This window comes from Pelmatolapia mariae, linkage group LG4 (assembly GCF_036321145.2).
Source record: "Pelmatolapia mariae isolate MD_Pm_ZW linkage group LG4, Pm_UMD_F_2, whole genome shotgun sequence".
Lineage (NCBI taxonomy): Eukaryota > Metazoa > Chordata > Actinopteri > Cichliformes > Cichlidae > Pelmatolapia > Pelmatolapia mariae.
This window is the reverse complement of record NC_086230.1, coordinates 394,091-408,227: the sequence shown is the minus strand read 5'-3', so window position 1 is coordinate 408,227 and position 14,137 is coordinate 394,091. Positions and strand designations below refer to the sequence as shown.

Below are 14,137 nucleotides of genomic sequence, written 5' to 3'. Positions count from 1 at the left end.
TCCCTCCCCAGACGCCTTAATGCCCACTCACATCCTGGGCCATCTGACCTCAGGAAATCACATGACAAGGTGGGGCCAGGTTTCACAATGAGTTCACCCGAAACCCTGGCTGATTAGGTCCCACACCCGCTTTCACACCTTGGCTCATGTGATTAGAGGATCATCAGGGGGTCCTTTGTCCCTCTTTGGGGGGAAACTCCCACTGGGTTTAAATCTGGGACTCTCGGCCATTTGACCTTAGAACTGAAGAAGCTTCTCGGATGAGAGGTGAAACGTCTTCAAGCAACTTAAAGAAGTCCAGACGCTTTTCTTTGCAAACTCCTTTGTCTGACCAGCTTCCCTGTCCCTGCTGAAGAGAAGCACCCCCAGAGCATGATGCTGCCACCACCATATTTGACAGTGGGGATGGTGTGTTCAGAGTGATGTGCAGTGTTAGTTTTCCGCCACACATAGCGTTTTGCATTTTGGTCTCATCTGACCAGAGCACCTTCTTCCACATGTTTGCTGTGTCCCCCACATTACTTGTGGCAAACTGCAAACGGGACTTCTTATGGTTTTCTGTTAACAATGGCTTTCTTCTTGCCACTCTTCCATAAAGGCCAACTTTGTGCAGTGCACGACTAATAGTTGTCCTATGGACAGATTCCCCCACCTGAGCTGTAGATCTCTGCAGCTCGTCCAGAGTCACCATGGGCCTCTTGGCTGCATTTCTGATCAGCGCTCTCCTTGTTCGGCCTGTGAGTTTAGGTGGACGGCCTTGTCTTGGTAGGTTTACAGTTGTGCCATACTCCTTCCATTTCTGAATGATGGCTTGAACAGTGCTCCGTGGGATGTTCAAGGCTTGGGAAATCTTTTTGTAGCCTAAGCCTGCTTTAAATTTCTCAATAACTTTTTCCCTGACCTGTCTGGTGTGTTCTTTGGACTTCATGGTGTTGTTGCTCCCAATATCCTCTTAGACAACCTCTGAGGCCGTCACAGAGCAGCTGTATTTGTACTGACATTAGATTACACACAGGTGCACTCTATTTAGTCATTAGCACTCATCAGGCAATGTCTATGTGCAACTGACTGCACTCAGACCAAAGGGGGCTGAATAATTACGCACACCCCACTTTGCAGTTATTTATTTGTAAAAAAATGTTTGGAATCATGTATGATTTTCGTTCCACTTCTCACGTGTACACCACTTTGTGTTGGTCTTTCACGTGGAATTCCAATAACATTGATTCATGTTTGTGGCTGTAATGTGACAAAAGTTCAAGGGGGCCGAATACTTTTGCAAGCCACTGGATCTGTAGTAGCTGTAGTAGCTCCTTTTTGTGTTAAATAAGGCTGTTTAAGTTTTAAGTCAAATTCAGTAACCATGTGCCCCCCAGCCTCGTGTATGGGAGCCGCTCATACCACCCAGAGTCAGAACTACTCCACCGGCAAACCTATGGCACTCCACACCCACTTCAAGGCTATGCAGCAAGTCATCACCCAGGGAGCTCAAGACAGGGTGGAGCTTGGGGTGGACGAACACTAGGTAAGGATTTGGTTGTGCATTGTATAAATGCAAGTTTTAAATATTATATTCGAGTGAACTATACAGTGTTATTTCTATCATCATATGAACAAAACTGTTAATAGAAATAACCCACACAAAAAGAAATGTGAAATAAATGTCTGAACTGGAAAGGGAGGGGAAGTAATTATAGGATATTGTAGGATCTTTACTTTATAATATAACATGCATTGAGGTGACCATTGTTGTGATTTTGCACTATATAAATAAAATTGAATTGAAAATTGAAATATATTGAACTGATATACAAACCATAATGTACAAATGCAGTGTGGTTTATATAAATAAATCTTAGTATTTTATGTTACAGTTTTGATATTACTCCTATATTTTGACTACATAGACCATATTGGATTTCTTGTTTTGATTCTGTCCATAGGGTATAGTGGGTTTTTTTTCAACACACAGATGGTAGGTACTAAGAAGGTAGACTACTAGACAGAATGGACTAGGACTATAAGGAACAAAGGAGTACAAATGTACATGCCAAATGGAAAAGGAAAAACAAATCAAACTTTTTTCTTTCTTTGGAATAAAAAACAAAACTCAAGGGCAACAGATGGAGATAGAGAAGTAGTATTATTTTCTAAAAGGTGAAGAAAAGCAGGCTATGTATAGAAATACAAATTCATAACCATATCTGTGTAATGTTTCTCAGTTTTATTTTACAACAGCTAAGCTCCATGGCCTATGTTGTATATCCCACAAAAATCAGTAATCAGTACACTGTTTTTGATATTTTTCGGTTTTAAATCTTGCTGCAATTAGCCGTAAATTGTATCTCACAAACACTGTATGCTTGTGTCACAAACATAAGAAATTCAAATCAGTTTGGGTGTTTAAATAGTCTCCTCCTTGTATTTTGGGCCTTGAGAAAGTGCAGAGTTCTCACATCTTCAAACATAGCATAATTGGTATGGCCTGGATCTGACCCACACAATGTGCTTACATATGGCCCACATACCGCAAAGAATGATGGTCCTTTGGTGGCCCAGATCTGGTTTGCCAGAGGTGGCCCACACATGGGCCAGCACAAGGCCAGTTGCAGAACAGTTTCAGCTCTGGCCCCAGACGTCAGCCTGATGTGGACCTTAATCAAGCCATGTAATAACAACATGCGCCGGAACATAATAGTGCAAAAGTAACATGACGAATCTCTGCTCAGACAGTGAATGGACTGATTCTTATATAGCGCTTTTCTACTCTCCCAGATTACTCAAAGTGCTCTATACAAAATGCCACATTCACCCAACCACACACTTTATCTAAACTGAGTGCTTCCTAACTATATTCATAGTCTTGACATGCAGACTGGAGGAGTCAGGGATCGAACCACTAACCTCCCGCTCAGTAGGTGACCTGCTCTACCTCCTGAGCTACAGCCACCCGATAGTAAACATGAGTAAACCCTCACTAGGTTTTGGATAAAGTGTACACTCACAAACCTGTCAAACCTGCATTTGAAACGTTGGCTACCATAGCAGTATAGTATTACAACATGGCATTTGGGTCCTCTAACTAAAATAGGAAAATAGGAACATACATAGTGCCATCATTGCCAGACCTGGCACACATCTGGTTGACATACACGCTGCCATGACACCAGTCAGTCAGAAGTGCCAGCGTGACGCCAGATCTGGGTCAGACATGTTTTCTATGATCCTGGGCCACATAACCCAAACCACAATTGAGCCAGATGTGGCATGCCATCACATAGACAGTGCCATCTACGCCAGGCCTGGCCCATATCTGGATGACATATCACTTACCACGCCAGAAGCCAGCCAGCAGTGCCGGCTTGACACCAGATCCGGGCCAGACCTGCGTGCTATGTGGGTTCATGCAGTTCTGTCACTATGCTCTTTTTGTAAATACCAACAGTATTTTTATTTTTATTTTTTTACGCCAAAACCCAGTTTGCTCTTGTGCGATACACTGGTAGCTCAGTCTGAAGATTTTCTAAACTGTTTATATCATCTATGACAGCGGTCCCCAACCCCCGGGCCTCGGACCGGTACCGGTCCGTGAGTCGTTTGGTACCGGGCCGCGAGAGTTGAGGCTCAGGTGTGAAATGTATGGTTTTCAGGGTTTTTATCGGTTTTCAGCGTTATTTTGTTATCGTTTTTATCGTTAACTCGGTTTTCCTGGGTCTTTTCACGTGTGTTATGAATAAATCTTCTTTTTTTCGGTACCGGTACTAGTTTTATTTTGTTGTATTTATCCGCGACACCTTAAAGGCCGGTCCGTGAAAATATTGTCGGGCATAAACCGGTCCGTGAGGCAAAAAAGGTTGGGGACCGCTGATCTATGATATCAAGTAACTGAGGTTTGTATTTTGTTGCAAGGTCTGTCAGGGCTGTTTGACTCCAGTCTCCATCATGCCAGCCCCTCAGGTCCCGACCCCTCTGTCATGAATCTGATTTCAGCTCTGGATTCACGGCCTCCACAGCCCTCACCCTCTGCTTCCTCCCTTCTCTCTCAGTTCCGCACATCCTCTTGGCAGACTGGTGAGTGTCAGCCTGTTGTAGGAACAACATTTTAAAAAAATAAAAACAAACTATTGTCAGTCCTAGTTCTTAAACTTAAAATAAAACGAAGTCAAATTTCTGTCCTAAAAGTATTTCCTCTGATTTTATAAGCAAAAAGTAAAATTTCTGTAGTCTCAAAATAAAAGTAAAAAAATTGACAATTGTTCAAAAATGAACTTTTGAAAAAAGTTCATTTTTTCAATGACTTAGACTGACCAACACTTTCTATGTAATATTGTGTCCTGTAGCCATGCATACACCGGCCCCAACGGACCTCTTTATTTCAGGGGCACTTCCAGGTTCAAGCTCCTTTCCCTCCTCCTCAGCCCTTTCTGCATACCAGAATCCTAGCATTTTTTCTGGACGATCATTCACTCCCTCATTATCTCTGCAGGATACAACTACATTTAGCCGAACTTCTAACAGCTTGATATCCCCACATGATCCCTTGGTACATATTAAAAGATCCTCTCAGTCCAGCTTGGGCTTTGATCACTTGCTGTCTTCCCAGAGCACTGCCTTCCGGGGCTCCCAGGAATCTGCAACTCCCCAGACCCAAGACCCTTCCACTTCCTCCAATTGCCACCTGTCCCCTCCCCACTTTAATCTGTTGCCCTCTCAGCTTCATAACTCATCCTCTCAACTATATACTGCCTCGATGTTCTCGTCGACGGCAGCCCTGCCACCTGCAGTTCTTCCTGAGCCTCAGCCACTTCCACAGACAGCAATTTCCCGCCATGATAGTGTGATCAAGCATTACCCTCGCTCAACTTCAGCCCACACCACAACCCTACAATCACAATCCTATGCCAGCTCTGGTGGTTCATCTGGCTACCACCAGCTAGTCAGCCATTATCAGCATGCTGGTGTGTCCTGCAGTCCACTGGGGGAACGGAGCCTATCCTCTGACCCCAAGACCTCACCACGGATGGAATCCCAAATATATCAACCTGTCATCCAAACACCCTATACCTCATCATTATCCAGCTCCTCAACTCCCTCCTCCTCTTCAGCTACTACTAAAGGTGCCAAAAGTTCCTGCTCCACAAGTAACTATTCGTCTTCTTCCTGTACCCCACAAACTCCACCATCAACCTCCTCCACCTCCTCTTTATCCTCTTCTAGCTCAAAGACCAGTACTATTTCTCTGTCTGCTCCCTCTCTTCAGCAACCCACACCTCAGTCAGCACTAGTACCACCTCTTCTCCCAGTGGTGTCATCATCCCTTGTACAACAAGCAGCAGCCAGTCAATGTCTGTCCACCTATGGCTCTCAATCTGTGACCAAACCTAGCACAAGCTTGCCAAACCAGACCCCTCCCCAGAAACACATTCAGTCGTATTCCCCCAACCTGCCACCATCTACACACATGACTGTGCATTATGATGGCTTCAACTCACCCCATGTCCGGGACTTGAGCACTGGAGCAAGGAGCAGTGGGGCGAAAGACTTCATGGGTGTAGGCTCTGGTGAACGCTCCTTCTCTGGAGAGATAATCGTTCAAGACTCAAGTTTTGTCTCAACATCTCTCAGAAAACCACACACTCCATCCACTGAATATGGGAGTGGATCAGCCGGGAGTGGACCTGGTATTCACAGTGTAGTAGGCTCTGCGGTAACTGGGAATGGGGCTGCTGGTAATGAAGGCAATAGCGCATATCACCTGACTGAGTCTAGTACATCACCCTCAACCAATTCTACTATCAGTTATTCAGGATTGCACTCTCCTGTAGCTGCTCGACCTGTACAGTCCCCTGGAGGCTCAGGGGCAAATAAATACTTGTCTTCGATCCCAGCTCCTACTTTTATGTCCTCACCACAAGGTTTCCCTGATAACCGACAAGCTCGGAACCAGTTGTACCACTCAACACCCCCGAACACCAAAACAGAGGCCACAAACATGCTGGGAGCTGAGGAATCCCAAGACGAAGGAAACAGTGAAGATTTCCTTATCCACCACTTACTACATCCACAAAGCTCAAACTCCCATTCTTCCCAACATCACCCACATTCTGAGCAACTGTCTCAACCAATCCTTCATGGGGAGAGCAAGGGAATGACATGTGATCTTAACAAGATATCAGAAGAGCGCTACCAGCTTCAGAGTGTCATTCGTACCAATAACATTACCAGCAATTCTGGTCTTGGAATGGCAATTAATGATACAGTGAGCTCAGACAGACCATTAGAAATATCACAGAAGAAACAGCAGGCCAGGTCAGACTCGATCATATCAAAGTCAAATGCTTCAGGGGTGCGAAGAATATCTGATTCTCATTCTCATGCCATCCACTCGCATCATCAGCAAAATGAGGTAATGGGTTCTGGGGTCCATTATGGAAGAGGTGATCCCTACATACAGCACCCAAACTCCCAGCATCCTCATAGCACTTCACATGTGTCCACACGCTCTCAGCACTACACTCAGCACTCTCAAATCTCCCAGCACTCTCTGCACACTCAGCATATACATCACTCTCAACATTCTCAGCATAGTCATTGCAATTCCCTCCCACAAAGTCACTCTCATATAGAGATTAAGAAGCCTTCAGATGCAAACGACAATGCCTACTACGCACCAGATGTACAGCAAACTCGACAGAGCCATGTCTCTGTCTCTCTGATGAATACGTCACCAGACCATCCCAAGCAAACTCACATGTTACAGTCTGTCCCTTCTCACACTATCCAAAACAAGCTGGATTCCCAACAAGCCCCACAGCAGCAACACCAGCAAGCTATGATGGGTTCAGTTAGAAGAGCAGGGTCTGCTGGGTTGGAATCCCATGTACAGAACCGGTCCTCACAGAGTCTAGATACCCACTACAGTGGACCCCATCCAACATATCAAACACGAGCCAGTCAGAGTTCAGTATCTCCACTACAGATGCTAGATCAATCGCTTTCTCAGGCCAATGGTACAGACAGTGGAACATCTCTGGACAGAAGTGGAGCTGATATGACTGTGACAGGACAGGAAAGAGATAGAGGAGACAGACATACACAACAGCACAGACTTAACACCCACCAGCATCCTCAACAAACAAAATCGGATCTTCATGACTTCCTTTCTGAACAAGATTTGGACTTATACACCCCTTCACACTTGAGCCATCTCAACCAACCTCAGACCCACCCCCACACCCATGCTCTGCAACACACTCAGCACACTCATCATCAACTGTCTGTTACCACTCAGATAACTCATTCACACTTGCAACAGATGACAATACATTTAGCAACACCCCAACAACAGCAATCCCAGTCCACAGATCCTGAAACACAACTCTCACACTCACAGTTAGAGCAGCTCAAACAGCATCAATTTGAGACAGTAAGCCAGACAGATAAAGTAGGACAGACTCAAGCTCAACTGCAGCAATGTGCACCTTTGACCTCAATCTGCTTTCCAGACTGTGTTTTTCCTGAGATGGAGGATCTGTTTTGTTCATCTGAATACAAATCAAGCTGTGCTGGGGCAGGACACAGTGCTGAAGAAAACCTCAGCCAGGGTCATGGACCGATACAAGAGGATATGGAGGCTTTAAAATCAGGAGGTGCTGCAGAGGGCTATAATATGGTTGGTCATCAAAGCAATCAAGGATTTGGACAGTACTGCCAAAGACTTTCAAGAACAGGAAATGGTGATCTGCACTTAGACCATGACTGTCTGAAGACTCATGAGCTTCCTTCCACTGTGAATACTGACCAGCTTGGCCTCATCCAATCCCAAACTCCCATTATGGGATTGAATTCAGCAGTTCAAGGGGATAGCTTAGTCAACAAGATGATAGCAACTGTGGGAGTGGATGAAAATTCCAACAGCACTGGTGTAACCTCTCCTATCTTCTGTTCCTCTCGACCCAAAAAACTGCTGAGGACCAGCTCATTTCACTTGCTTAAACAGCGACGTGAGCCACAACCTCAAACAAAGAAAAACTATGCGCAGGAGTATGAATTTGGGGACGACGAAGATAAAGCTGATGTTCCAGCAGATATTCGCCTTAACAATCGCCGGCTTCCTGACTTGTTGCCTGACTTGGTGTCCAGTTGTAGAAAACCTGGTGGGGTTTCTGGAATAAGTGGACTAAGCCCACAAATAGGTGACATGGACTTTTGCCACTCCTCCAGCTACTCTTCTCTTGGACACCCTTCGCAACACCCCCCTCACGATGGTCCTAAGAAAAGGGGCAGGAAACCAACTAAACCAAAACGTGAAGGACCTCCTCGGCCACGAGGTCGCCCACGTATACGTCCTCTTCCAGAACCTCCTTACTGTAGGGGCCTGATGGGATCTGTGGCTGGAGAAAATAGGAGGGGACGTGGCCGAGGTCGAGGGCGAGGCAGACGGGAAGAAGGAAAAGTGCAAATGCATCGGGATATGAACAAAACACAAACCCTTTCATATAATCACCAGCAACAGTACCAACAGCAACAGTGCAGCCAACAACAGCACCACCAACATCATCAACAGCAACATCACAGGCAGCAGGCGGACCTCCATCAAGTACCCCACCAGCAGCTCCAACAACATCACCACCATCACCAGCAAGAACATGTTTCCTGTCCCCACCCTCAACTGCATCATCAGCAACAACAGCATACATCTCACCAGCCGCAGCAAGATCCGGTCAGAACTTTTAAGGTAATGCAGAAAATCTGGTATGTAAATCTGGAATCATGATCCTAAGCAGGGTAAAACTTGTCTTAGCTTGGATTCTTCTTAATACTTAATAACCTATCTTTTTCTCAGATCAAACTGCCCCTTGCCACTATGTCTCCACCAGAGTCCTTGTTGAGGACAGACTCGCTATCCAGCAGTGAGCCTGTTCTCTCTGAGGGATCGGTGGGGTCAGCACCGTCTCTGGGCTTGAGTCCTGGACCCACTACCACTGTTGACTACAACAGAAATGAGGTGAATCAGACAAAAGACGAGATGATGATACATCAGCAGAGAGCTAAGGAGGTAAAGAAAACTAAGAAGAAAAGAGGCTTCTCATAAAAGCTGCAATAGAAATGTCTGATAAAAGTGTATTTTATCTGCTACACTATAACATTTTGGAAACAGATGTCTACAGGTGTCATTCTGCAAATTTGAATTGAAGTTTGCAGTGCGAGGCAGGCCGAAGGTGAAAGTTTTCTCCCCTGAGTCAGATTATATTTTAAGAATGGGGGGACTTTTTTATGATATACCTGAGTGGTATATAACTTTTTTATGGGACAGCCAGATGACTAATTCTGTAAACAAAAGAAATTACTGTTTAAGCAGAAAACATAATTATCTGAACAGTAGATTTTGTTTTTAGTTAACAAGAAAATAGTTTTGTTTTGTTTTTTTTAAAAAGAGCTCAAAGACATAGGGAGAATAAAATCTGCCATCCTCTGCTTTAAAAAAATAATCATATAACCAGTATGAACCTTTTGTGATTTTTTTTGTAACTTAATTGGTCCATAAATACTTACTGATAGGTTTAGTAGAATAAGCGGGTAACAATATTTTTAAAGAAATGAAGTAGTGGGTAACTTTGAGGTGTTTTACAGAAATGAGACATTCATAATACTGTAAGTAATTTTAATTAGTGTCTAACTTTCTCCATCTTACACTGTAAATATGCTGTATTTTTAGATACATGAACCATACAAACGACCTTATGTGTGTACATTTTTATATATCAATTTGTTATTGAGTCATTTAATGTTTTCACAGCTTTATTTAATATTCATTTTCTTTGTGTGCTGATGGCTGTTTGACTATTCCACTACCCTTTTATAATACAACATATATGTTTTTATATATAAAAATATGATGAAGGCCTTTGTGTGTCTAATGAGAGAGAGAGAGAGTGAGAGTGAGAACAATAGAGCAAAATTATTATTTTTTAATAAATATTGTTCAACTTCAACTTTCAAAAGCACTATAAGAAAACTATAAAATCCAAACGTATGTGAATGAAGAAAGACTCCAATAGAAGAATTTGTTTTTTATTTATATAAAAAACCAAAACTGATTGCAAAATAATTAACATAATAATAAACAGTACTTTTATTTATATTTCTCTTTATTTGTACATTTATGTTATTGTCTGCTTCTTTGCTTTTTGTTTTTATAGCCATTCTTTTCTTCTTTGTTTCTTTTTGTCATGAAAATGAATCTGAGGGAGAAAATTCTCTGGCTCTTCTCAACAATGTTGCTCATTATTCTGCTAAAATGCATGGAAATCAAACACTAATAATTACTGACAGTATAATTTCTTTCTTCATTCATATAAAAACTGGAATTGTAACTCTTTATTCTAGTATGTCCATTAGTAAGTCTTTGCACTGAAATTAAATGGCCTACATTATCAAAAATGATTTTTTTAAAAACACATTAAAAACTACTTTAAGATGGATAAATTAGACCTTCAGTTATGAGCCATGTTATATAGTGAAGTTCAGAATAAACAATGAGCAGAAACAGATTTATCCTTGTAGTCATGTAATATCATTTGGGGTGTTTAAGCACCATGTGCTGAGGTCTTGCATCTCAGTGTTGTCTGTGAATGTGTGGGAGAAACAACTGTCACCATGAGTGGAAGCTGACTGCTTTTACATGGCAGTTTCAACTTTGGGTTTCATACTTGAGTGAAAAGAAAGCTAGTTGCCATAGCAATGGGAAGATGCTCTGTATGTACAATCAATATTCTCAGTATGAAGGGACGCCTAAAATTTCCCCCAAAATGAAAGTTAGTAATTGCACATTTAAGCAAAAGTCTTATTATTTAGTAAATGTTGTTAGCACTGCAAGTAAAAAAACAGACAGAAGTGTTAAAGTGCCGACTTGGCGTCTGTAGGACTCCACCTTCAAAATGGGTGAAAGACAACGACATTGCAGTACAGTACAGCAAAAACATTGCTGTTTTTTCTTGTGTTTTTTAATTTCCTGAGACAATAAGTATTGGTTCAATAACAATACTCATTATAGCTAAACTGGGTATCAAGTTTAACCTTTCTCTGTAATGGTTTGACCTATCCTTTGTTATATCTTCATTTATCCTTTGTCATTACGTTTTTAACTGTAAAACAGCTGGTGGTGGATGGTTGGAAGAAAGAAATTGACAGTTCACTAAATCCTGAAGCCTGGACTGCTATGCAGAAACTCTCAAATTCAGTAAGTTCCTTTACTCAATTGCATGAATGAGGAAAGCCAGGAGCTTCATATATAATTCATATGTCATCTATTCAAATTCAAGCCCCTGGAAGAAGTATTTCTTCATAAATCAGGTAGTTATAGGCACTTAGACAATATCTGTGAAATAATGTGGCACTGATCCCTGGTAGAGTCTGCAGTGGAACAAAAGAACAACAACATCAACACTATTTTAATTTGTATAATTTGGAAAGAAAGTGGATAAGGCTGATTGACAGCCAGCTTTTTCTGGCTTACAAAACGAAGAGGAGAGCGATGCCTGCCACCAAGGCAGCTGTTGCCACAGTTACTGCATTTTTCAGCACAAGACCGTAGTGCCATCTGCTGTCTGTTAAGCTGTACTACCAAGATCTGTATTTACAGAATCCTTCACAGCTCTGTACTTACAAACTTTATTGTAATGGAAATGTTAGATTGTTGGGTGTCTCTTTATTTGCTATAGTTATATACGCAATACATGGACAAATGTATTGGGTCAATACAATGATTTGAATTCAGCTGTTGTCAGTTACCTGGCCAGTTTGTTTCATTTGTCAAAGAATGAATTGTTCGAAAGAGTGCAGTGTGCTACTGTAATAAGATGCCACACCTGCAACAACTTAGCTTGTAAAATGTATTTCTTCTAGATATTTGATAAGCATATGAAGTTGCAGAGTGGGTTCACCGTGTGCTGAAGGGCATATTGTGTAAAAGTCACTCACTGAGGCCTACACAGCTCTGCCTATGAAAGTAAACTTTGACACAAAATACTCTGTTTTATCACATCATAGCAAACTTGTAGGGTTTGGACTTTATAGATCAAATAACAAATCTGTCATTTACCTTAAAATAAGATAAGATAACATTTATTAGCCCCACACGTAGGAAATTTGTTGTGTCACAGCAGAAAGTGGACAGTGCAAAGTTACAGTAGCAAAAATTAAGAAAAATAATGGAATTGGATAAGATAATAAGAATAAGATACTATATACAACTGAATTAAATACTACGTTGTCAGAAAAAAGAAAAATTGCACTTGATTTCACGTGTGGATGTGTGTGTTTGGTCATCTGCAAAGTCTTTGTTCTGGAGTCTGACAGCAGTGGGGAGCAAAGATCTGCAGAATCTCTCAAGTTGAAAATGCAACCACTTAGGTGAACAACTGATGTGTATGGAGGGACACATCAGTGTCCAAAGTAGTGGTTTATGTGCAAGTATACCATCAACACTGACACAAATACAAGAAAACAGCCTTTGAATAGATGTCCACTGTAGTCTTTCTAAGTGAATGCTGGCAATTATTATGTCATAACACCATCAGTTATTAGCTTCTGTATGGGCTCAAATTGTGGCCATAAATATTTTGTACTTGTAAATCAGGATTTGTATGTGTAAAGAGAATTTGTGTGTGTGTAAAACAGATTTGTGTGTGGACTTAGCCAAAAAAACATGTGAAACTCTGCACTCAAGTTTCAAGTTACAAGTACGCATTTTGACCCTATTTTTCTGCCTTTCATCTGATTGGTCAATGTCATGTCAATCACAAATGTAACAATCCAATCAGAGAACAGATGGGTTTGGCTGTCGGAGGGGTGCTTTTTTGAACTGCAGGTCCTTGAAGGGTAATACAGTTTGAAGCTGGTGGATCTCTATATAAATAGCAGACTCGATAGCAGCTAGGTCCCCTAACTTTCAGCAGCTGTTGAAAGGATAAAGTTGTGGTATATCAGTGGTTAGAAATACCATTATTACTTTAGGATTAGTTTAACACAAAGTCAGGGCTGACCCGGGACCATGTCTGTGAGTCACAGTGCGCAGCATAAAGGTCCTTTCACATCGAACGCAGCATGTGCTGCTAATGCTAACTGCTAACTAAAAGCCAAGGATCCAGAATTTGTTGCGCTGGCTGCTGAGCTCTGTGGGTTTTTGCAGCAGCTCTGCCTGTACTAGATGCACCTGCTCCTTGTCATTTCTATCTCTGACTTTGCGGTCAAAATCATTGACCGCATTACATATCACCGCCTTTATCCAGGGGATGCCATACCCTGCATTTATGGACTTCCTAAAATCCACAAGGAAGGGGTCCCACTCAGACCCATAGTCAGTAGCATAAACTCAGCCACTTATAACATTGCGAAACACCTTGCTACCATCCTTGCACCTCTCGTGGGGAACACCCCACATCAAGAACTCCACCGACTTCACCGACAAGGTCCAGAAACTTACCCTGGATCCAGATGAAACCATGGTGTCCTTTGATGTAGTCTCTCTCTTCACTAGCATACCCACCACGGAGGCTGTGGAGACTGTAGGAAAACGACTACAAGAAGACAACTCCTTGGAAGACAGGACCAACTTTACACCCGATCAGACCTGCACACTGTTAGACCTCTGCCTCACCACAACATACTTCAAATACAACGAAGGCTTCTACAGACAAAAACATGGCTGTGCCATGGGCTCCCCCGTGTCACCGATTGTAGCCAACCTTTACATGGAGGAAGTGGAAAGGAAGGCTCTCGGCTCTTTCAAAGGAAGAGTACCCAGCCACTGGTACAGATATGTAGACGACACCTGGGTCAAAATCAAGACACGAGAAGTGGAATCCTTCACTGCTCACATCAACGCCGTGGATAAAAACATCAAGTTCACCAGAGAAGACACAAAGGACAACTATTTGCCTTTCCTGGACTGCGCCGTGCACATTGAAGAGAATCGCAACCTCAACACTGAAGTTTACCGGAAGCCCACACACACGGACCAGTACCTCCTCTTTGACTCCCATCACCCTCTGGAACACAAACTTGGAGTAATCAGGACCCTACACCACCGGGCAGAACATGTTCCCTCTAAGCCTGAAGGGAAAAAGAAGGAACA

General features: G+C 42.6%; 1 protein-coding gene across 7 annotated transcripts in view; it reads left to right on the top strand.

Moving 5' to 3' along the window:
• The window catches only part of prr12b (proline rich 12b), a 64,943-nt gene that overhangs the window by 28,481 nt on the left and 22,325 nt on the right, over nucleotides 1–14,137 (top strand). For 3 of the 7 annotated variants that reach the window (XR_010093755.1, XM_063470996.1, XM_063470998.1), the window contains exons 2-6: nucleotides 1,377–1,525; nucleotides 3,910–4,071; nucleotides 4,341–8,737; nucleotides 8,846–9,058; nucleotides 11,159–11,242. Coding sequence is in view for 6 of the 7 variants with exons in the window: in XM_063470996.1 (XP_063327066.1) it covers nucleotides 1,377–1,525; nucleotides 3,910–4,071; nucleotides 4,341–8,737; nucleotides 8,846–9,058; nucleotides 11,159–11,242 (5,005 nt within the window). In the remaining variant the exon portion in view is untranslated. Of the gene's footprint in view, nucleotides 1–1,376; nucleotides 1,526–3,909; nucleotides 4,072–4,340; nucleotides 8,738–8,845; nucleotides 9,059–11,158; nucleotides 11,243–14,137 lie in introns of those variants that run through there. The other 4 variants (XM_063471001.1, XM_063470999.1, XM_063470997.1 and 1 more) reach the window with 4 other exon arrangements.